Source organism: Lepus europaeus, chromosome 19 (genome assembly GCF_033115175.1).
Source record: "Lepus europaeus isolate LE1 chromosome 19, mLepTim1.pri, whole genome shotgun sequence".
NCBI lineage: Eukaryota > Metazoa > Chordata > Mammalia > Lagomorpha > Leporidae > Lepus > Lepus europaeus.
This window is the reverse complement of record NC_084845.1, coordinates 67023053-67046636: the sequence shown is the minus strand read 5'-3', so window position 1 is coordinate 67046636 and position 23584 is coordinate 67023053. Positions and strand designations below refer to the sequence as shown.

The 23584-nt window shown below is 48.8% G+C and overlaps 1 protein-coding gene across 2 annotated transcripts in view; it reads right to left on the bottom strand.

The window, feature by feature from the left end:
• HSD17B2 (hydroxysteroid 17-beta dehydrogenase 2) overlaps nt 1–8871 on the bottom strand; it is a 60026-nt gene extending 51155 nt beyond the window's left edge. The window contains exon 1 of one of the 2 annotated variants that reach the window (XM_062176460.1): nt 8310–8871. In XM_062176460.1, the coding sequence (XP_062032444.1) occupies nt 8310–8559 (250 nt within the window). In that variant the 5' untranslated portion in view covers nt 8560–8871. The remainder of the gene's footprint in view (nt 1–8309) is intronic. The other variant, XM_062176459.1, reaches the window with a different exon arrangement.
• Nucleotides 8872–23584: the final 14713 nt, after the last annotated feature.

The window sequence follows — 23584 nt, the reverse complement described above, 5'->3', positions numbered from 1 at the left end:
GCCCCAGCTCGGAGAACTCTTAAGCGGCCAAGCACTTTGGGTTCTATTTATTCTAAGGCCATATGGAGCACCGGTTCAAATTGAGACGTGGCTGGTACAGTCCCTGGAACTCGTGTCCTCAGACTCAATGGGTATTAACAAGTTCCCAGGAGTCCCTGATCTTGAGTTTTAGGTTTGATTTTGCACGGGAGTTGGTGATTCTGAGTGTTGAGGCAGGATCTCATGTGTGGGCCAATGAGTGAGGGTGAGGCAGGGAGCAGCAGATGGTGTATATAGAGTCTTGGGCCAAACAGGAGAATCTGCTTTATGACAGTGGTGCATGGATGGAAGCCCGAGGGCCTCTGGTCATCCCAATGCAATGTGCTCCCCCACGTCAGCCCATCTCTGTGCTCCCATCTTGGCCCCTTGGCGCCTGGACATGCTCCTTTCTCTCAGCCATTGTCTGGGTACCTTCTGGTGGTTCAGTGAAGAGGAGCTGTCTCACCCATCCACCCGTCAGTCTGGTCTCTGGCCTTGCTTCAGAATCTTTCCCATGCATATCCTGATACAAACAAGGGGCCTTTCAAAAATTGGAAACACTGCATGGATTTCAAATTGTTTTGACCCCCAATAGACTGATTTTTTAATTCAATTTGACCATGTGACTTTTGAGGCACCCTCAGATATGTCAGCACCCTACAGTCTGGTTTAATTCTTGACCCTCACCAAAATTGAGAAGGTAGAGGATGTGGCCAAGCGGCAGGACCTCCGAAGGGTTCATCATTAGGAGCCTAACTAAGAGCTCTGAAATCTGTGGAGTCTCAGGGTCCAGGTGCCGACATGATCCAGTGGGCAAGGCAGCTGCGGGCTGTGTAGATCAGGACAACCTTTGACGGTTTTGAGACTAGAAGTTGTTTGAACCAGGGGCCCTAATGAAAATCACAGGTTTTACCTCTCTGGTGATACTTGATGTGCCTCACAGGTTTTAAGGATGGTGTCTGGACAGCATACAACTTTCAATAGCTAATAAGTATCCAGAACTTTATTAGAAATTGCGGCGTGTAGAGGAAGTGTATGATCCAATCTCTGTTGTCAAGAGCCTTTGCACATAAGACATGCAGACTGTTTAGGGGATGTGGCAGCTGTAGCAGGATTTTTTTCAACAGAGGAATGTGGATTCATCAGATTTATAGTTTGGAAAATTCATTCTGGCTGTAAGGTGACAACGGAGCAAACGTGTGGTGTGGAGAGCGATCACAATGTTGTTTCAGTAGTCCCGATGAGAAATGATGAGACTGGACACGGAATGATGATGGGAATGGAAAGGCAGACCGACATCCAGGAGGCAAGGAAAGGCCGCGGGGTTAGGAGTAAGCAGCCAGCAGAACGAGGCAATGAAAGAGAGGGAAGGCGGGGAGGGGGGGACTCTCAGGTTCTGGTTCAGGCACGTTGATGGGAGGGTTCAGAGGCGGCTGTGAATCTTCTGACGTGGACAGATGGGTGGATGAGGACACTGCCATCAGATAAGTGGAAAATGCTGGGCCGATGGCAGGATCTGGGGGAACTTGGAGCGCAGGCTGGGGACACACTGACGCTGGGACACACTTGCTTCTCAAGAAGCAGTGCAGGACACAAGGCTAGGCGAGACGTAAAGACTTCTGCATCATGCAAATACAGGTGGAGTCACACATGCCAACAAGGCTACCGTTGGAGAGAGCAGGAAGTGTAAATGGGGCCGGCAGGAGAAAGCAGAGGATTTGAGGGTCTGGGGACTGCTGATTTTTAGGAAGGTAGACAGAGGCAGGTGAACCTATGAAGAAACCACTGCAAAGCAGTGTGCGAGGAGAACTTGCGGCGAGTGACTGACATAAAGAAGCAGAAGCCAAGAGGGAAAGAGCTGGGGCAGACAGAATCGGGGGAAGGTAAGAAGAGCCAATGAGGCCGGCGCAGTGGCTCACTAGGCTAATCCTCCGCCTGCAGCGCCAGCACCCCGGGTTCTAGTCCCGGTTGGAGCACCAGATTCTGTCCTGGTTGCTCCTCTTCCAGTCCAGCTCTCTGCTGTGGCCTGGGAGTGCAGTGGAGGATGGCCCAAGTGCTTGGGCCCTGCACCCACGTGGGAGACCAGGAGGAAGCACCTGGCTCCTGACTTCAGATCGGTGCAGCACGCTGGCCATAGCGGCCATTTGGGGGGTGAACCAACCGCAAAGGAAGACCTTTCTCTCTCTCTCTCTCTCTCTCTCTCTCTCTCTCACTGACTAAATCTGCCTGTAAAAAAAAAAAAAAAAAAAGAGCCAACGAAGTTCAGAAACTAAAAGGACCAGGAGGAAATATAAGTTTGCCTTATCTGTGCCAGGTTTAGAGTCTTAGGCTAAAATCCTGTAAATATGAGTCAGGAGGGTGTGGAATAACAGGTACAGAAAACCACAGATTAGCTAGCCCTCACACAAAGGAGACCATTGCTTCTGTAGGAGCAGGAAGAGAAATTAGCAAAAGCCACAGAGGTTACGTTGGGGGAAAGGTGAGACAAAGACTCAAGGTGTCAAGGGTCAGAGGAGGGGGACAAGCAGGAGTATGCAGTGCCCTGGATGGCAAGGAAGCCAGACAATAGTGTTGGCAGTGCTGGAAGGCATGTTGACCTCTGGTGACTAAGAGGGTACCAGGGACCCCGGAGGGAACTTTCAGCCTCCTGGTGGGGCCCTGGGTAAGCCAGAGCACACTTAGAACAAAGCCCACATGAAGGTTGTCCAGAGCAGGGCAGCAATTAAGCTGCTGTGGTACAATGGAGCCTCCCATAGCTTGGCCCTGTCCCTCTTCGCTCTGTAGGCAGGTGCTCCCAGCAAAGAGAGCCCCGGAGATAGCACCTGAGTGAGTGGGCAGAGGAGGGCGATCCTCTTGTGTCCAACCAAGGGCCACAGAAAGGAGAGGACATTTCATTGCCGTGGTTAGTTCCCTCACGGCTCCCTCACCCAACACTGCCCTGGGTTGGATCTAAAGCGCTCTGCTGTGGCTGAGGAGGAGGACGTGGGTCCTGGCCTTCAGTGCAGCACAGTGGGTCTTCATTCCCTGGGACTGTCTCCCTTTCAAAACACCCCACCTGCAGAACCCATGAAAACCTCCACTCAAACTCTTACAAAAGTAGGTGGATTAACAACCTCTTCATGCTTCCATGCAAAGGGCTCAAGGGAAATTCTAACTGTCTTCCCATCGGACTGTGAGGTCTCCAGCTGTGTGCCCTGCACATGGAAGATGTGAAATCGGTGCTTTGCACTCAAAGTGGCTGAGGAAATCGAGAGGAGTGAAGACAAAAGGGCTGAGAGCAGAAAACCCAAGTTACCTGTGTGTTCCCTACTGAGCTCAGATGGGCTGGGAAGGAAATGCTGGTGATAAGGAGGAAACCCCAGTGAGTGTGGGTTCAAAGTCAAGGATAAGTAGGAATTCTGATCCCATTGCTTGACAATAAAAATTCTAAATTTTCTTCTACCACTATCTGTAGAAAATATTTATTCATGACACATCCTGGGTTCTCAATAAATATTTATTAAATGAATAAATGGATGTTTCTTCTCTCCATCTGTTTGTCAGTCTTTTTTATTTCTTGATTCCTTGTAACCACTCCTCAACCCCCCCCCCCCCACAGGCACCCTGTCATATCTCTCTCCCACTCACTCTCTCCTCTAATTCCACCTTTGAGAATCTGAGTTGTGTTCCTGTAAATGAGATCATTCCCTGTTTACAGAGGAGAAAACAGAGGTCCCAAACCCCCGGAGTACCAAAGGCCACCCAGCTAGGAGTGTTTGCAGGAGATGGCCCTGGACCCTGGACCTCCGGAGCACTTCTGTGTGCATTAACCATGGTGCCAGTGGCTACAGCGCTGTCTGAGGGCTACACCAGGATGCAAGAATCCACTCTTCTAGAGTCCACGGGTGCTGAGAGTGCCTGGTGTTGAAGCCCCCCCTCCCCTCCCATCCAAGGACAGTGCGATGGCCTGAAGACTATACCTCCTTGACCCCCGCATTGGCACCTCCGATTTGAGATCCACACCCCCCTCCCGAACATCTGCCTAGGGTGATCTTCCTTGGAAATCATCCTAACAAATCCTTTTCACAGAAATCCTCATCTGAAGCTCAGCACAGGCAAGACAGATGCAGGATTCAAGGCCGAGTCCGTCTGACTTCACAGCTTCCCCACTGTACTGGGCTTCGAGCGTTACTGAAATTACGCCCTCCTGCTCCCACGACTTCCGCAGCCCCTTAAGAAAACCAGAGGGCTGGCAGGTGCCTTGGAGACAAGTACATATTCAGACATGCTTTGCTTGCTTATTTCTTATCCTTACCATAATTATATTGTCTCTGAGGCAAAAGAGCTTTGAACTTCTTAACAAATGAAATAAAGGACCCAAAAGACACAGAAAAATCTCTTTTTTTGACCTTGTCTTTGTAATTGCCCTCCACCCTCATCCATAATGAAGGAGAAACTAAAATGGACTTTATTCGCTTAACGTTATCTCTGAGTGTTTTTAATCATCTAAGTACTACAATGACATTAGGGAAACTTAAAATCTGGGGAGGGGAGGACATATTCTAGAACTCTAACCCCAATGTTTATAAATGGTTTCCTTCCAACCACTTACAGCCTCCAGGACTCTGGACTCGAGACCACTCCCTTGCAGATAAGCTCTGGACTCTCATCTGACCATTCAGCAACTATCTCCAGGAATCCAAACGGTAGATTTTAATCTCTTTGGTTGCTCTTGATATTTTACTATTGTAATTAATAAGAGTGTGATGAATATGCCATTTATTCTTTGGTTCCTACCTCAGAATACGTATTTAAGATGAAATCTCAAGACTTGAGTTATTAGAGAAAGGAATACTAGTTTTATGTATATGACCTCATTTCTCCCCTGGCCTCACCCCCACTAAAATGCAAACCCGTTTATAACTGGTGCCAGTCATAATCCTCAAAGACCAATCCTGAGCACCGTAATCCTGAATGTGGACAATCCTGAAAGACCTAAATGCCTAAAATCTAAAAACCCCCGAAGAGGCACTGATCAGATGATGAAATCCTACAAGCTGAAACCCCGCAGCCCACAATTCCCATTGAGAGAAGAGGCTGTGCAATAGTAGAAAGCCGAGTTCTGGCAGAGGGGTTGGTGCATTTTCATCTGTGGGCAGGGTGGTTGCCTCATTTTAGGAAGAATCAATACCTAGAAACCCGGGGGAGCATTCTTGGGGTGTGTCTGGGAGGACGCTTCCAGAGATACCCAGTGAGTGTGAGTGCACTCAGTGATGCCACGGAAAGAGAAATGAATGTGGATGGAGAGTGGGAGGGGAGCTGCACCCTTAAAGGGAGAAAAGAAGCTATTATGCCTCTGCACTGTAAGACTTCGACTGGCAGCCCATGGTTGGGAAAGTGTCCCAGCTCTTGTGGGGTACTCTATGCAGCTGCCATAATCTGTCCCTATAATACTTTTTCACATTTCCTTTTTTTTTTTAATTTACTTGAAAAGCAGAGTGCCACAGAGAGAGGGAGAGACAGAGAAAGAAAGAGATCTCCTGTTTGCTGGTTCCATCCCCAAATGCTGGCAACAGGCCGAAACCAGGGTCCAGCCATTCCATCCGGGCTTCCCATGTGGGTGGCAGGAATCGAAGCACCTAGGCCATCATCTTCCGCTTCTCAGGTGGATGGGAAGTGGAGGTCGGACTTGATGCCAGGCACTCTGACTTAACCTACTGCTCCGGGATTCCTGCCCCTCCACTTGTCTTTCTAGTCTGTCTTCTTCTTCAAAATTTTCCCCACTATATTGAGTTTCCTGTGTTGTTAGTCACAGTTCACTGTGCTCTGTATTTCATCTTCATATTGCTTCTGATACAGAAAGTATACATTTTGTAAAGACTTTAGAGAGTTCTAATTTGTCCTATGCATTTCCTTTTTTTTTTTTTTTTTTCAAATTTTCTGTCAAAAGTCCATGATCTCCATGCTGACTTTGTGTGGAAACCTTATTTGAGTACCTAAGAAGGTGGGAAATTTCTCAGTAAATGTCCTTTTGCATTTGTGAAAGATAAAATTTTCTGAGATCTCATCTCTGGGCTTTGAGTGAGCTCATCAGAAATGTCTTTTAAAAGAATTTGTACATGTTTTTTGTTTTTCCCAGCTTTTGATGTTTTTTGTTTTTCCCAGACTGCGGGGATTTGACCTTTCCAGATTTCGACCTCCAGGATTCTGGCGTTCAGGATTGCGACTTTGGGAGAAGAGGCGCGAGCTTGTCATAAACACAAGCTGCAGCGCCGCGGCTCAACAGGCTAACCCTCCGCCTAGCAGCGCCGGCACACCGGGTTCTAGTCCCGGTCGGGGCGCTGGAATCTGTCCCGGTTGCCCCTCTTCCAGTCCAGCTCTCTGCTGTGGCCCGGGAAGGCAGTGGAGAATGGCCCAGGTGCTTGGGCCATGCACCCGCATGGGAGACCAGGAGAAGCACTTGGCTCCTGGCTTCGGATCAGCGAGATGCGCCGGCCGCAGCGGCCATTGGGGGGGCAAACCAACGGCAAAGGAAGACCTTTCTCTCTGTCTCTCTCACTGTCCACTCTGCCTGTCAAAAAAAAAAAATATATATATATATACACACACACACACACACACACAAGCTATTGTGAACTCAGGGTGGCTCTGACTAAACTCACATTTTACATTTCTCCATTTAGGACAAAGATCTGGAAACCTTATCTGGACCTCCTGCTGGCCATTCAGCCAGGCTGGGACATTTCAGTGGCTGCACACCCTGGACTGGGTGTGTGTCTGGTGAGCTTTAACACAGCCTCCAGCTTTAAAAGCATGGCATCAAGAATGCTGACAAGATAAAATAGCAGGAGCAATTGTCATTGTCTCAGCTACCCTGAGCTTCACCCAAATTTATCCTGAGGTTTATCTACTCGTTTATTAGCCTTAGCAGTGCCGTTCCCTACATTTCATTCCTCAGGAAACTTTGAACTTCTGGGGAGATCCTATTAGCATCACCCTTGCTTTGCCATTTCTTTTTTAATATGCTGATTTGTCCCGTCTCCTTTCACTCAGAGGGACAAGTGTGGAACGTCAGTCTGGTCTGGATCGTCCTCAAGTACTGGCCGCTGTACACAGAATGCACAGTTAAGACTGTATTACAGGTTCTCATCCAGTCCACCTGAGAATTCTAGAGAAAAACAAAAACGCAGCCCGTTTACCTGCTGCAGGAGCACAGACCATAGCACAAGCTCGTGCAGATGAACAGCCCTTGCACGGGCTGTGTTTTCTACCCTCAAACTTTATTTAAGAAGCATGTTTTCCACAATACTTAAAAATTCCATCAAGCGCCAACTTGCATTTCAAGACAGAGTTGTGTTATTAGGTTCAAGTAAAAGGGGAGATAGAAAAAAATCTCTTTAGGGTTCACTTCTCGGGGAATTGCCAAAGCCCCCTGTTTCTTTCCACACGCACCCCATGCAATCCTTCACCCCAGCAGATCAGAACTGGGAGCTGGGGGTGCGGGTGGGGGCAGGGTTGAGGGGAGGCTCCCTGTAACCTACTCTGCAGCTGGGATCCTCTCTTTATCTTGGCAGTGCTTTCTGGGTTAGGATAACTCTGGATAATCCTAATTAAAGCCCTATCCATGCTGGAACTTCACAACCAAACAAACCAGTTTCACAACTCAAAGGAATTTAATTTGGCCTCAATACTTGCAATGGAATAAAACACAAAAGCAGGAGTCGGCTAACGAGCAACTGGACGCGGGACACACGGCTGGCTCGATCCAATTAAGAAACATTAGCAGGCTAATGACAGACAGACCGGGACAGGAAAGGTTCAGGCAGAACCCGAGGCTCTGCACAACAGCCAGGCAGACCGCAGAGGTGGATTCCCTCGCAACCAAGGACGGGAGAACCTGGCTTTGCAAGCTCTCCTGCCCACCCAAGGAGCCTGAGCCCACGTCTAGAACCCAGCCCAGCATTCATCCTGACAAAATGCTGGTTAAGCCTAAAGACAGACACAGGACATTGTTGGGTACAAAGAAACACATGAAACACGGCGGTCTTGCTTATTGATAGCTATTCCTTGGAAACTGCAAAGTCAGTGCTCGGATACACTCCACCTTCACCTCTCTTTCCCAGCCCCGGCTCCTTCCCATGCACCTCTCGAAGCTAACAGAACCACGCAGTGAAAAACACTGGGGAGGTGCTTTCATTTTCTCCATGCCAAGTGTGTCATTGCAAAGCCAAATTTGACAAAGTCCCACAGGAGCCAAGCAAGTTTCAGACCCTGCCCCTGCTCGGTAAGAATTCCAGCGCCCGTCCACTTACCTGTCACCAGAACGGCCTTCTGATCCACAGGTAACCACTCTTGCTCAGACAGGTAAGTGTACATGAGGAGACACGACAGGGAGAAGAGTGCAAGGCCCCAGAACAGGGACAGGCTGATGAGGCAAACGGCTGCCCAGAGGCCCAGGGCCAAGCACACTGCCTGGCTCCCCACCTGCTCCGGGCTCTTCTTGTATTTGCTAAGAACTGTCGCCATCAGCAGTGCGGCAGCAGCCAGGCAGAGCCCTGCCATCTCACAGGAGAAAGCGCTCGTTCTCCACCTCTCTGCACCTTCCTGCACTCGGGGTCAGGGATTCCAGTGGGCAAAAGCTGGCGGCAAGCAGCCTGGATTATATGAGCGCAGAGGCAAGAAGGGAGGGGAGGAAACAGCCCCAGCCCCTTCTGAACAAGCCTGGATTAAGCATCATCCTGCAGGCTCACATTCCCAGTGGGTAGTTGAACCGCACGTACTTCAGCATAAATACAGGGCACTTCCGACTGAGCCCTGCCCACCTTGCCCCTTGCACACCCAACACAGGTGCGTTCACAGTGGCAGGCAAACATGCACTTTCTCAAGACAACCGTCCCACCTCTGGGGAGATGACTGGCTGGATAATCATTGACAGAAATGGAACTGAGCACATGAGAACAAAACCTCTAGCCCAGGGGAAGATTAAATTCTCCTGTAGAAGCCTTGGGGAGGCAGTGTGTGCGAAGTCCCTTCTCTGATTGAGCAGCATGTGTGTGTGTGTGTGTGCGCGTGCGCGCGCTTGCGTGTACAAACCCAGGCAATCTGTGCAATTTGGAAGAGAGATTCTTGGAGGGTGAATGCTTCCCTGAGCTGGCCCCAGCCGGCGTGACTTCTGAGGGAGGAGGGAGGTGACTCCTTTGCAGAGAAGTGCCTTGGTCTCACCAGAGGGCAGTCGATAGCAGTGACATTGTAGCTGACCATGGCCAGCACCTACTGCACTCACTGTGGCAGGGGCTGTTCAGACACTTAGTTATTCCTTCTCTTGATTGAGAGACCACTGTGTCCCAGGCTGTGTTCTGGGCAGTGGGACAAGCAGTCAAGATGCTCAGTCACTTTAAATGTAGGATGAAGTGGGTTCTATTGTAGTCATGTTGCAGGAGAGGAAACAGGAGAGGTTCAGGCACTTGTCCAAGGGCACACAGCAGTGGAACCAAGCACTACCTTTGGAGTCTTAACCACACTGCTGCCTGCGTTAGAACCAAATAAATAGGCTGGTGCCGTGGTTCACTAGGCTAATCCTCCACCTACGGTGCCGGCACTCCAGGTTCTAGTCCTGGTTGGGGTGCTGGTTCTGTCCCAGTTGCTCCTCTTCCAGTCCAGCTCTCTGCTGTGGCCCAGGAAGGCAGTGGTGGATGGCCCAAGTCCTTGGGCCCTGCACCCACATGGGAGACCAGGAGGAAGCACCTGGCTCCTGGCTTCAGTCAGTGCAGCGCTGGCCGTAGCAGCCACTTGGGGGGTAAACCAAAGGAAGGAAGACCTTTCTCTCTCTCACTGTCTAACTCTGCCTGTCAAAAAAAAAAAAAAAAAAAAAGAAGAACCAAAGAAATCATCATCACATCAGAGCATTGTAGCATGCTAGCTTCCCTACCTTCTTTGGCTCAGATGTCTACTTAGATGTCAGCACCTCACCACCCAACCTCAAAGGCTGTCACTGCACTGACCTCAACTGACAAGTGTGTATTGGAGTTGTACATTTTAAGAGATTTTTTTCTTCCTGCCTTTCCTACCAGACTATGAACCATTGAAGGGCAGGGGCCTTATCTGTTGGTTGTTGTTTTTCCTTCACCAATCAGCCAATGCATAGCCTAGTGCCTGCCTGGCACATTGCACGTACTTCATTAATATTTGCTGAATGGAGCTGGTGCCGTGGCTTAACAGGCTAATCCTCTGCCCTGCAGCGCCAGCACACCGGGTTCCAGTCCCGGTTGGGGCGCCGGATTCTGTCCCAGTTGCCCCTCTTCCAGGCCAGCTCTCTGCTATAGCCCGGGAAGGCAGTGAAGGATGGCCCAAGTCCTTGGGCCCTGCACCCCATGGGAGACCAGGAGAAGCACCTGGTCCTGGCTTCAGATCAGCGCGATGTGCTGGCCGCAGTGGCCATTGGAGGGTGAACCAACAGCAAAAAGGAAGACCTTTCTCTCTGTCTCTTTCTCTCTCACTATCCACTCTGCCTGTCAAAAAAATAATAATAATATTTGCTGAATGGCTGCAGGAAGGATTAAGTCTGTAGTGAGTGCCTTGTCGGCGGATGTTTCTGCACCAGCCACTCAGCAGGGCATGATACGGATCCAAGCGTTGACGTTGCTGAGCCAACAGCCCACGGCTCTCAGGGAGGGGGAGGCTGCCACAGGAGCAGTGCCCGGGGTGGTGCATGGGGGTGTGAAGCAATGCTTTATACCAATTCAGGACCACATGGAATTACAGCATTTCCAATGCCCCAATCCCTGAATGCCCCCATTGCTTTGCTTGACGACATCCCACTGGAGAGCTGCCTTTCTGAGCTAATTGTGTCTTCCGGTTTCTCCCCATTATTTGCCCTCAGGCCATCCTTGCTGCGCTAGTACCTCATAAATCTGCCAAGCTGGCTTTCAGTATCCCAAGGTGAAGGAGCCAACTGGAACGACTCATTCTCGCCCTTGACACTGATGGGTCCACGTGCTACTCCTGCCAGAGGCGGGGCCTTCTGGAAGCATCTTCTAGGGACAGTGAAAGCGCATCCCAGCCAAAGGAGAGGATTCCAGCCTGGAGATGCAAACCGTACCGAGACTCCTCCAATGGACGCTTTCTTAGATTCAGTAGTTCTCAAATTTAAAAGAATTTTGGAAAAGTAACTTCGTGCCTAGAATAAGGATTCTCTCTGTCACATCCCACCAAGCCAGAACAACTCGGACAACAGACACTCCTCTGGCTCTCCTGTTGGACTTTGCAGTCCAGGGAGGAAGGTTCTCCTTAGACGGAGCTTCACCTTGGCACACGTCTTCCGTCCCCACTTGGAGTCACACGGGGCCGTGTAGTTCCATTTCTCTCAGAATGTGAAGAGTGTTTCCCCATCTCACCTTCTCTAGGCTGACAGCACCCAGTTCTCTCAACTGCTCCTTACATGCGGGATAGAATTTTATCCGGTGCTAAACATCTGCCACAGCTACATTTTTAAAAACTCAAACCTTTTGAAAATCATGTTGTCACACTTATTGAAGACTACTTTGTTGTGCTGGGTGTAGCACGGCGATGGCCAAGCAGATGATGGTTTGCCAAGCACAGACTGTGTGCTGATGCCACAGGGATCCAAAGTTCAGGATATGAACTGGGCAGTACAGATCAAAACAGATAATCCCAAGATCAATGGGCTGGTCTTTCTGGCAGTACAAAGTTGGTTAGGCCCTTTGAGTATTTGGGAAATAATGAATGGCATTGGTGCAAATATCATACACATTTCTCTATTTCTTTCTTTCTTTTTTTTTTTTTTTTTTGACAGAGTGGACAGTGAGAGAGAGAGACAGAGAGAAAGGTCTTCCTTCACCCTCCAATGGCCGCTGCGGCCGGCACACCGCATTGATCTGAAGCCAGGAGCCAGGTGCTTCTCCTGGTCTCCCAGGTGGGTGCAGGGCCCAAGAACCTGGGCCATCCTCCACTGCCCTCCCAGGCCACAGCAGAGAGCTGGACAGGAAGGGGAGCAACTGGGACAGAATCCAGTGCCCCGACCGGGACTAGAACCCGGTGTGCCGGCACCGCAGGCAGAGGATTAGCCTATTGAGCCGCGGCGCCAGCCTCTATTTCATTTAGTAGGAAACATAGATAAGGGGACAACTAGAATCTGGAGCTGGATTGAGATTTTTTTCTGTCACTGAATGTTGTACGGTGATAACTAAATTCCACAATTATCATTAATTCCTAGTAGGTCAGGTCTCACTCCTTGTATATAGCTTCAGGAATCTTAGCGGCACGGCTCTTCTTAGGATGGTCTCCAATTACTTTTACCTCCCCTGAATGATTGAGCCCAGAATAGAACAGATTATCACCTCCCCTCTTCCTGAAGCTATATTTTTACTTATGTGTCTTAAGACTCATTTGCTCTTTTTGATGATAGTACTCTAGTTTGGACTCCCATGACATTTGTCATCCAATAAAATTTCAGATTTTATAGGAGTTCTTGTGTCACTTTTAGCTTGTTGTTGCTAAATACAATGTATGTGGAGATATTGTTCACAATATAAATCTAGGGAAATATCCATGAATGCATACAGATATAAATAAATGATTAGATAGTGCTTTTTTTTTTTTTTGACAGGCAGAGTGGAGAGTGAGAGAGAGACAGAAAGGTCTTCCTTTACCATTGGTTCACCCCCCAATGGCTGCTGCGGCCAGTGTACTGCGCTGATCCAAAGCCAGGAGCCAGGTGCTTCTCCTGGTCTCCCAGGTGGGTGCAGGGCCCAAGAACCTGGGCCATCCTCCACTGCACTCCTAGGTCACAGCAGAGAGCTGGACTGGAAGAGGAGCAACCAGGACAGAATCCAGTGCCCCGACCAGGACTAGAACCCGGTGTGCCGGCGTCGCAGGCAGAGGATTAGCCTATTGAGCCATGGTGCCGGCCTAGATAGTGCTTTAACAATACAAGGTGCCAATCTTTGTCTTTTAATCAAATAATTTGACTCATTTACATTTAATGTAAATATTGGTTTATGTAGTTTTTAATTTTTTCATCTACTTGAAAGGCAGAGAGATCTTGCATTTGTTGGTTCACTCCCTACATGTCCACAAAAGCCAGGAGCCCAGAATTCCATCAGAGTTTCCCCCATGGGTAGGAGGGGTCCAGGCAATCGATTCATCATCTGCTGCCTCCCAGGATGCAGTAAAGCTGGATAAGAAGCAGAGCAGCTGTGACTCCCGACAGCTCTGATATGGGATGAGGTGTTTCAGGTGGCAGCTTACCCACCATGCCACAGCACCCACCCTGGCATGTCTGGCTGAAGTCAATCATCTTGCTGCTTGTCTTCCATTCATCCTTCATAGTCTGTGTCATTTTTCTTTTGCTTTCTTTTTTCTTTTGAATTAATATTTTTTACTATTCTGTATCCCACTCACTGCCCTCATCATGTTGATAACTACATTCTTTTCCATTGTTTTAATGATTACTACACAAACTTAGCAAAGTCCAACATGGCTTGGCATATTTGCTCCATTGCTAGGTAATGCAAGGACATTTGAGCTCCTTAACACCATTACCCTCCCTACTGACCTATGTGCTATTGTTGTCAGAAATTTTGATAACCAGATGTGCTAAAGTCCATGAGGCATTATGATATTTGTTTTATATCATCAGTGTTTACATAGAGTTTTCTATAAAATTGTTGTCCTTGGGACACCTTTCATTTTCTCCCTTATCTCCAAAAATTGTCACTGAGGTCATTTTTTTCTTTATATCATATCTTTTAGTGTGAGGGTACTGGTGATGAAATCTCTTTGTTTTTGTTGTTCTGAAAATATCTTCAGTGATCACTGCATGTAAAATTCCCAGTTGGCACTTGTCTTCTTTTAGCGTGTTAATGCGTTTCAGGATTTTTTTTTAATACCTTGACTGGCTCCATTATGTGAAACCCCAATAACAGGACAGTTTGAAAGCTTAAAAGCAAAGTTCCTATGGCTTTGTCAATACTTGGTGGTTAGAGTCACTCCCTTGTCCTTTTATTTGCATTTTATTTGTAACCAAGTGGAAATCTTATTAAGGTTCATGTTAATAAGATTGAATGTATTGTTCTGCCCTCTAAGTATCATGTTCTAGGAAAATCTGAAACATTTGTTCTCTATAGCTTTCTCTAAGTGTTGAAGCAAGCCGTTTAAAAGACATTCATTCAGCAAATATTTATAGTGTTACTACTGTATGCCAGGTCCTTCTTGGGGTACTGGGAATACAATGGGTGAATAAGGTGGACAGGGCTCCTGCTGGAGCAAGGACAAAAGCCTTAGATCCAGTTCGGTCTCTTGGTTGCGTGACTGCAAGCAGGTGTTCTGTTCCCCTGTGTTCTCCTTCAGCTGGCTCAGCCCTGCCCTGCTATCTCAGTCCCTCCCGGCCTTGACCAGCTTGGCTCTGCCCCAGCCGCTGAGTACATTGCCATCTTGAGAGTCCAGCTACCAGCCCAAGTTCTCCCCACCCTCCCGAGCCGCTCCTCCACCTGCCAAGCCACTCCACCCCAAGGTCTCCCTGCTCTCCCAGGAGTCAACCTTAGTTCAAGACTGATCCATAATGTTCAGAAGAAATTTTCTTTCTCAACAGAACCAAAACCAGGACAGCGGAGCTTGTAAGACGTGGCAGCCTTTCTCAGTGATCCACTCACAGTTTGCCCACCACACCACAGGTGTTGGCAGGTAAAATGCGAGTCTGCATTTTAGCATCAGCAAAGAAGGTGGCCTAGTTCAAGTTTATTTTTTTTAAAGACTTACTTTTACTTATTTGAAAGGATTACAGAGAGAGAGAGAGATGTATAGAGGGAGAGGTCTTCCATCTGCAGGTTCATTCCCCAAATGGCCACAATGGCTGGAGGTGAACCAGTTGGAAGTCCTACCAGGAGCTTCTTCCAGGTCTCCCACATGGGTGTGGGGGCCCAAGCACTTAAGCCATCTTCTACTGCTTTCCCAGGCCACAGCTGAGAGCTGGATTGGAAAAGGAACAGCCAGGACTGAACCGGCATCCATATGGGATGCTGGCGCTTTAAGCCGGGGCTTTAACCCGCCATGCCATAGCACCAGCCCCAGCCTAGTTCAAGATTCAGAACATTTTGTACTTTCAGCTTCTAGGCTGCACAATTGTCCTAAACAGTCTTCCTAGAAATCTTCCCAGTGAGTCCAGCTAATACTTTTCCAAGACTGCAACGAAATCATTAAACTTCCTAGATGAGCAGTTTGCAGTCTTTGCACTTTTATAGTTCATTAAAGTTCTTGCAAAGGAAAGCTACAATATGTTACCAAACATATTGATTTCTTTCTCAGCCTTTTATTTTGCCGGTGAGACTGTGTAAAACATAATCAGTTATGAACCACCCACACAAGACTGTTAATGCCGAAAGACAGGGCATCGTCTGAGAATAAAATGTGACCTCTTAGACTTGACCAGCTTTAATTTTGGAGAGATTTTCTGAGTAGTCCTCATTCTTCAAATCTCAGTGCAGGGCAACACAAGCTTGGTCAACAGCTGGCAGCAGGCAAGCGGCTGGCATTTGGGGCAAAGGTGCAGGCTGGGAGAATTACAGGAGCTGGTCGTGAGGACAACGCGTGTGGAATTTCACGCGCAGGAAGCTTCTGGTGCAGGGCACAGATTCTCTGGACAATTCTCTGCCAAATCCAGGCTAAGACCTCAGCACGGACCATAGCAAGGGCACCATCACAGCATGAAGAGCAGAACATAGCTAGTGTGGTTTTTAAAGATTCATTTATTTGAAAGGCCTAGCAAAAGAAGAGAGAGAGAGAGAGAGAGAGAGAGAGAGAGAGAGAGAGAGTCTTCCATCCATTGGTTTATTCCCCAAATGGCTACGAAAGCCAGGGTTGGGCCAGGCTGAAGCCAGGAACCAGAGACTCCGTCCCATTCTCCCACATGGGTGGCAGGGGCCCAAGCTCTTGGGCCATCTTCCTGCTGCATTCCCAGGATGCATTGTCAGGAAGCCGGATGGGAAGTGGAGCAGCCCAGACTGGAATCGGCACTACAGTATGAAATGCCAGTCTTGCAAGCAGTGGCTTCATCTGCTGTGCCCCGGGAAGTACGCCTAAAGCACAAATAATGAGGTGGTTCTCCTCCTGCCAAGGAGATTTAGGTTATCGAAAAAATGTAGATATTCCCCTACAACATGGGTGGTTACTTTGACACCTACACATAACCTGAATGTGTAAGCCTGTGGCTTTGTGGATCTTTCTTTCTCCATCCTAGGCTGGAGTCTCTGTACATTATCTCCAAGGGGCTGGCAGGATGGGACTTTCTCATAAAGGTTTTCCTACTGCAGCCTGCAGGTCCAGGGAGCCATGGCTCCTACCGGGTACTCAAAGTCCCCATGAACCAGAGCCATTGTTGTCAGGCCACTGCCCAGGACTCTGACCTCTGAGCCTTCTCCACAGCAGCTACTCCTGTGTTGGCCTGGCCACAGAGGTGGAGCAGGACAGGATGTATTTCCTTGGACTGTTCTGGCCCATGGCTCCCACAGCACCAGTAAAACAAAGCTGTGGTGCGTCACCAACATTGGCTGGAGGCAGGGGTGGGAGGGCCACATGGGAGGCGTGGGCCAGAGCTGGGGGAAAGGACGGCCAACACACCATGCACTCACCAGTGCTGCACACCGAGACCCCTTGGCCACGCCTCTGGCTGACCCTGACCCCTAGGGCTCTGCCTTCTGTTGGCTTGCAAACTTTTTAACCCATGGACTGTTTGCAACTCCGCACCTCTGTTTTCTTTACTTTTCCCGTGACCTTATCATGGAAAAGATACACAAGCTAGCTTGGCTTTTGATGAAGCAAGGGGGCAAGTGTGAGACAGTCAACTGAAATGACAATGTAAGTGGTTTATCTAATAAGTGGCTTCCAGCCCACCGCGTGATTCAACACTCATTTACTGAGTAACCATCTAGGCCAGTGGCAGAGCTGCAGACCACCTCTGTGTCCTGCAGGGGCTCATCTGTGTGGGAGGAAGGAGGGCACACTCATGTATACATTGCCCTTGACACCCCCAGTACATTGCAACAGAACAAGAGCAGCAGTATAAGCCAGCTTGGAAGTTCTCTGAGTTCTACTTGGATACTGACTATATAACTCTACTTCATATGAGTACAGTAAGGGATACATTTAAAAATCTGCCCGTGTGCATCCAAATCAGTCTCTCTCTCTCTCTCTCTCTCCACCCTTTATTCTCCTCTTCAATTTCTTGGACTTCACATCTACTGTCTTCCTTGCCTCTCTCTTGGAGAGGATGTGAATGGAAGAATTCCACCCTGAATGAAGGAGGTGATGGCATGATCACCCCACTGTCACCAGGCTGCATGCTTTCTCAGCTGCTTCCAGCAGCGGAGCTTCCAGCACAGCTCCTTCCGTGTTGGTGAGCCAAGCCAGAGCCACCATTTGCCAAGGCAGTGGTCCCAGCATGATCTGCAGAAGCAACCCTTACATGTGGTCTAGAGAGAGGGCCTGTGTTTCAAGGTCTGTAGTGAGATGATGACCATCTGTAAGGACAGTGTGCTGAGATTCCATTAGATGGACTTCATTTCATTTAAAGGATTGTCTCTGGAGCTTATAGCCCTCCTCCTATTTTTTGACATTAAAACATCTTTTATTGTATAAATTCGCCATGGCAGGGGATCTCAGTCTAGTGGTCTCTGCTGTTTGGATGCCTTTACTTGGAGAAACTAAAAATTGGCAATCTTATATGATTTCCAAGATTTTGATCTGAAGTCTTAGCAGCGTCAAAACCCACCAACATCCAACTTGGTGGATTTGAATTAGATCGTTCTGGGTTAGAATATTGGCTGTGTTAACCCAGTCCACAGGGAGACCGGTCCTCTCTGCTCTGAGCCACAGCCTGCTCGCCAATCACAGAGATGCTAACACACAGCACCTCCAATGGATTAGAAGGATATCAGTGGCCTGGCCTGCTAGTTTCTAGTGGCAGCCATTATCATAGGAGTCTGTCTTGGGCCCAGGAAAAATCCCACAATGTAATTCTTTCCATTTTCTGTCCTTTCTTCTTGGGTCTTATAGACTGAGAAATCATTTTGTCACAACTAATGCACTGCTCTGGTTTCGCTTTTCCCTAGAGCTATGTCTCCAGGCCGAGGGTTCACAGGAGGAAACACACTTGCATCTGTATCTCCAGAAGGCAAATGAAAGCCAGGATGAGCTGTTAGGATGGAGACATTTCAAAATTTGGGAGCACAGCTGAATACATAAAGTAAATTACACCATAAGCCAGATGTTCCAGGAACTTCTTTTCCATTTTTTTGCCTGAAGGAAAAGTTTTAGTTCATAAAGAAAACAATGAGCAGAAATTGCTATTACAAAACAACAATCCATGGTTCATGGTTATTTAAAATGAGCCCATTTGAAAATAATCAAAGATGTGCACAATGATTTATAAAGAGAGTTGTTCATTTCAGTGTTATTTATCATATGTAGAATGTAGAAACATCCTAAATGGCTTCCCATTAAGAATTTGTTATATAAATTACAGTACTTTCATTTTGATGGACTGCTATACAGCCATTAAAAATCATGCTGTGGAATATTTAATGACTTGAGAAAACATTTGCAATATTTTTAAGCAAGGAGAGCAGGTTACAATGTAGAATCTGTAGCCTGGTCATATTTTATGTCATTACAACCCAGATTTAAGCTGGAATTTCCTAAACCTTGGCAACCAGATAAGGTTGGCTCAGATCCCCAGTCCCATGGCCTTGAGGGGCATTGCCATGGCTTCTTCAAGCTCCCAGCGAGCTACTTTCCCATAGTTCCTTCTCCTCTTGTCCACCACTGCTTCTGTCTACCATTCTGGCTTCCAGATGAAACTTAACCTCTCCCACCTGTTTGCAAAACAAAATGTAGTGCACTAATGTCAAATATACTGAAGATCTTCCTACTTTGCAAGGCTTGGGGGCTGCAGGGGTCGGGTGGGCAAGATGGAAGAAGTATTTATATCACTGTAGTGGCATGAACAGTAGCATCCAAAAAGACCCTAGTTCCAGGGGCCTGGGAATATGATTTTATTTGGAAAAAGAGAGTGTTTGCAGATGTAACTGAGACTCTCCAGAGCATCGTGGGTCACAGGGAGCCCCACATCAAGTGGCACAGATTTTTAGAGAGGCAGAGGAGAAGACGACAGAGGGAGACATGGGTAAAGTCCACGTGAAGACAGAGCGAAGGGTGGAGCTCCTGGGCCACAGCCCAGGAATGGCTGCAGCCACAGAAGCTGAAGAAGCCAGAAGGGAACCTCGGCACAGCCCTCAGTGGCTCCTGCCAATGCCTGGATTTTGGCCTCCTGGCCGCCAAAGCTGGGCCAGAATGCCACTCTGTTGCTTAAGCTACCACTTTTGTGGAGATCGACTTGTCAAGGGAACCCCAGGAAACCAACAGTCACCAAGTGCACGTAACAGTAAAGACGGCTCTGCTTGTGGACTGGCTGCTGCGGCCCTGCCACCACCACTGTGGAGTTTTACCTCTCAGAAACGCGTCCTTGGGGCCGGCGCTGTGCATAGCGGGTAAAGCCACTGCCTGCAGTGCCAGAATCCCATATGGACGATGGTTCAAGTCCCAACTGCTCCACTTCCTATCCAGCTCTCTGCCATGGCCTGGGAAAGCAGTGGAAGATGGCCCAGGTCCTTGAGCCCCTGCACCCATGTGGGAGACCCGGAAGCTCCTGGCTCCTGGCATCGGATCAACACAGTTCTGTCTGTTGCGGCCCTCTAGGGAGTGAACCAGCAGAGGGAAGACCTCTCTTTCTCTGTCTCTGCCTCTGTCTGTAATTCTGCCTTTCAAATAAATAAATAAATCTTAAAAAAAAAAAAAAGCTTGCTTGAGCTTCTCTCACTTCTCTAGCTTCCTCCTCCTACATTGTCCCGTGACCCAACTTCCGCCTCTGTTCTGTCGCGTTATCACCGCAGAGCTCTCTCTACTCCTGGCCTTAAGTTCCATGTTCCTACGTACTGCACTCCCCACCTGAGTGAGGGCGCCTTCCTCCTGCTAGTAGCACAGTGTCCATCCATTGCACTCCCGTTGGCTTTTCTCTTTCACTCAACCCACGTCCAACTCAACCGGAAATTCTGCTGACTCTGCCTTCAGAGTCTGCTACCTGGACACTTGTAGCCACCTCCAGGGCTATTAACCTGGTCCATCACCACCCCATGCCTGGATGTGAGCAACAGCCTCCAATAGACTCCTCTGATTCCAGGCTGTTCTCCCTCCAGTCCCATCTCAACACAGCCCCAGAGAAATCCTTTTATAACCTTAGTCTTATTTTATCACTCATATATGCTGAAAACCTGCCATAAACTCACTTCTCACCCAGAGTCAAAGCCAAACTCCGTAGGTGGCTACAGGGAGATGGTGGAGCCAAAAGTAAGTAGAGGAGTGGTGTCTGACAGAGACAGGCTTCTGCAGGAAAGCAGGCTAAGCAGTGCTGTCAGCGACAGGAATTCAAAGGCACAAAAGGCAGGAATGGTTCCTTGCGAAAAGGAGCATCTAAATCAGTGGTACATTTTGATTTGTCTTACATAACTGAATCCCTAATGGAACACCTGCGCTGGAATCGCATTTAATGCCATATAATGAACCCACAGCATTGAAAGCACTGCTTATGGTTGTAGATGCATTGGAGCGATGTGCACAGGGCTTTCCAGACACAGCACCTGGACACTCCATACGAACAAGGATGAAAAAATAGAAGGAACTTCATCTCCATACCGTGCACCGCCCACCAGTATTATATTGTACTGCCGATCTCCAAGGAAGTGCAAACATTTGGGTGCACTGTGGGTTAAGTAAATACCCACTAAATATTGATGCATGCATAATTAGGATGACTAAAAAAATCCTGGCAGAAAATTACCCCAGCAGTCAGAGGAGAGACAAAATGAAGCAATTTGATCACGGGAATTAATACAAGTCGGCTCTCCATTTTCAATGCGGCTAATTGAAAGCCATTTGTTATTCAAACCTCTCTTTCCTTCTGGTTTGTACTTTGCTCTCCTTGGTCTGACAGAGAGGAAGGGGAAGGGAGAGTCTCAGAGGCAAAGCTGCTGCACGTTTGTTCGTCTAAGGCCGCGGCTCCCACCTTTTGCCCACACTGATTTTGCCATCCGCACCACACTTTTGTGGGCATGTCCAAGGCACGAGGCCACCCCGTCCTCGCCCACTCAGAGAACACCGGCAGTAGAATGAGACTGACATTACTGTGGGTGTGACAGCTTTATTGAGATGCAATTAACGTATCCTACAATGGACCCCTTTGAAGTCTCCTCACAGGTGAACTTGTAGTATTCACAGAATTATGCAACCATCATGACATTTCACCACCCCACAAAGAAACCACATAGCCATTAGCAACCTCTCCCCACTTAACCCAGCTGCCGGCAACCTGCCAGCCTTCTTTCTGTCTCTATTGGTTTGCCTGTCCTGAACATTTCCTATAAACAGAATCACAGGGGATGTGGCTATTTGTGTCTGGCTTCTGAAACTGGCCAAGGAAAACATGAGCAAAATGTTTTCACGGTTCATCCGTGTTGGAGCGAGCGTCTGTGTTTTGTTACACCTCGAGGCTGCGGTACATTCCATTGTAAAGACCAATCATACTGTATTCATGAATTACCTAATGGCCATCTGGATTGTTTCCATTTGGGCGCTATGGACAACACTGCCACGAACACTCACTACAATTTTGCACACGCAGCCTGAAACTTGATCTAGAACATGTGCAGCTTACAGTCCCCGGGGGGTGCAGGCGCCATCTCATTGCATCAGTTCAGGACTCCTGTGTGCGGAGTCGGGAATCAAATCTCCGCCACTCCAACTCCAGAGTCCATGCTTGTCAGCTCTTTGCTTCGTTTCTTCCGAGTCTGGAGACTTTCCTAAACCATCAACCACTTCGAGTGATTTATGGCTCTACAGGCATCAGTTGTGACACCTCTTAGCTGGTCACTACCACCCTGTTTGGAAACCACCACTCCTTAACTGCAGAAATTATTTCTAGGGCTGAAAGGAGACCTCTCAAAGGGAATCAGGCAGGGCTATGGGATATATGGGATCGGAAGAAGCTCTAGGAGCAGTCGAGGGGTTTGTTCTGAGAAACAGGAAGCTGTGGTCTGAGTGTGTGTGCATCCCCTACCCTCCCACCACTACCAAGTTCACGTGTGGCGGTCCTCACTCCCAAGGTGAAGGGATGAGGAAGTGGGGCTGGGGGAGATGATTACGTCACGGGCAGAGCCCTCGTGGATGGGAGGAGTGCCCTGCTAAGCAAAGGCCAGGGAGCTGGTGGGCAGCCTTTCCACGAGTAAGGACACAGCCGGAAGATGCCAGTGAGAAAAGAAGCTGAGGGTCCTCCCTGGAACCCAGCCACGCTGCCACCAGGATCCAGCACCCACCCTGCAGAGCTGCGAGAGATGAGTGTTCACTGCTTGTGTTTGTGTTTCCTGACCCTGCTCATCCGTCTCAACAGCCGGAACTGAAACAGAGCAGGTGTCCGGGGAAGAGTGCAATGTGCCTCCTGACTTCCTTCCTCCATGCATTTTGTCTCTCTGGCCTACCTGACAGTCCCAGATGCCTCCTCCTGCTCCACCTCTCTGTATCTCCTTCCTCCTCCCAACAGAGCCAGCCTGTCTTCATTTCTCAGACACGCAGTGTCCAAGCCTGACTCCATCTTGATTATCTCTTCACCCAAACTCCCCTTGTTTCTCTTTTCTTTGGGCATAATCCTAATAATTCTTTTATTTAAAAAAAAAGATTTATTTATTTTTTGAAAGGCAGAGTTACAGAGAGGCAGAGGCAGGGCGGGGAGGAGAGAGAGAGAGAGAGAGAGAGAGGTCTTCCATCTGCTGCTTCACTCCTCAAATGGCTGCACCAGCCATGGGTGGTGCCAGGCTGAAGCCAGGAGCATTTTCTGGGTCTCCAACATGGGTGGGAGAATGGGATGGTCCAGGCACTTGGACCATTCTCTGCTGCTTTCCAGGTACATTAGCAGGAAACTGGATGGGAAGTAGAGCAGCCGGGACTTGAAACAGCGCCCCTATGAGATGCCGGCACTGCAGGCAGTGGATTTACCCACAACACCAGCCCCAATCCTATTCATTCTTTAGGACTCAGCTCCTGTGCCACTTCTTCAGGAGTTGTTCCCAAGGACACCACTGCGGCGTGAGAGACTTCGAACGGCGGCCTTGCCACAGAGCACCCTAGGAAGGTGCAGTGGTGTAGGGTTCTGGGGTGCAGCACGTGCTGCTGCCCTTGGGCCTTGCCCTCTCTCTGCCTGCCTCCACGTGCCACCATCCGCATCGCTGCACATTTCTTCATCAAGGGAAGAGTGGATGTGGTGGGGAGTAAACGGACCCCACGCATACCCTCAAACAACAACCGGGAGGTGTCGGTGAGTGTGCAGCGAGTGGCCTCGGGCCTGGGGCGGGAGACTCTGAGAAGGGCTTTGTGCTTCACTCTCCGAAGGAGACTCAGAGGAAGCAGGTTGGGAGGAGATGTGTCCAGGAAGAGCCTGATCTCCACAGGGTTGCCGCGGAGCCTCAGGGGC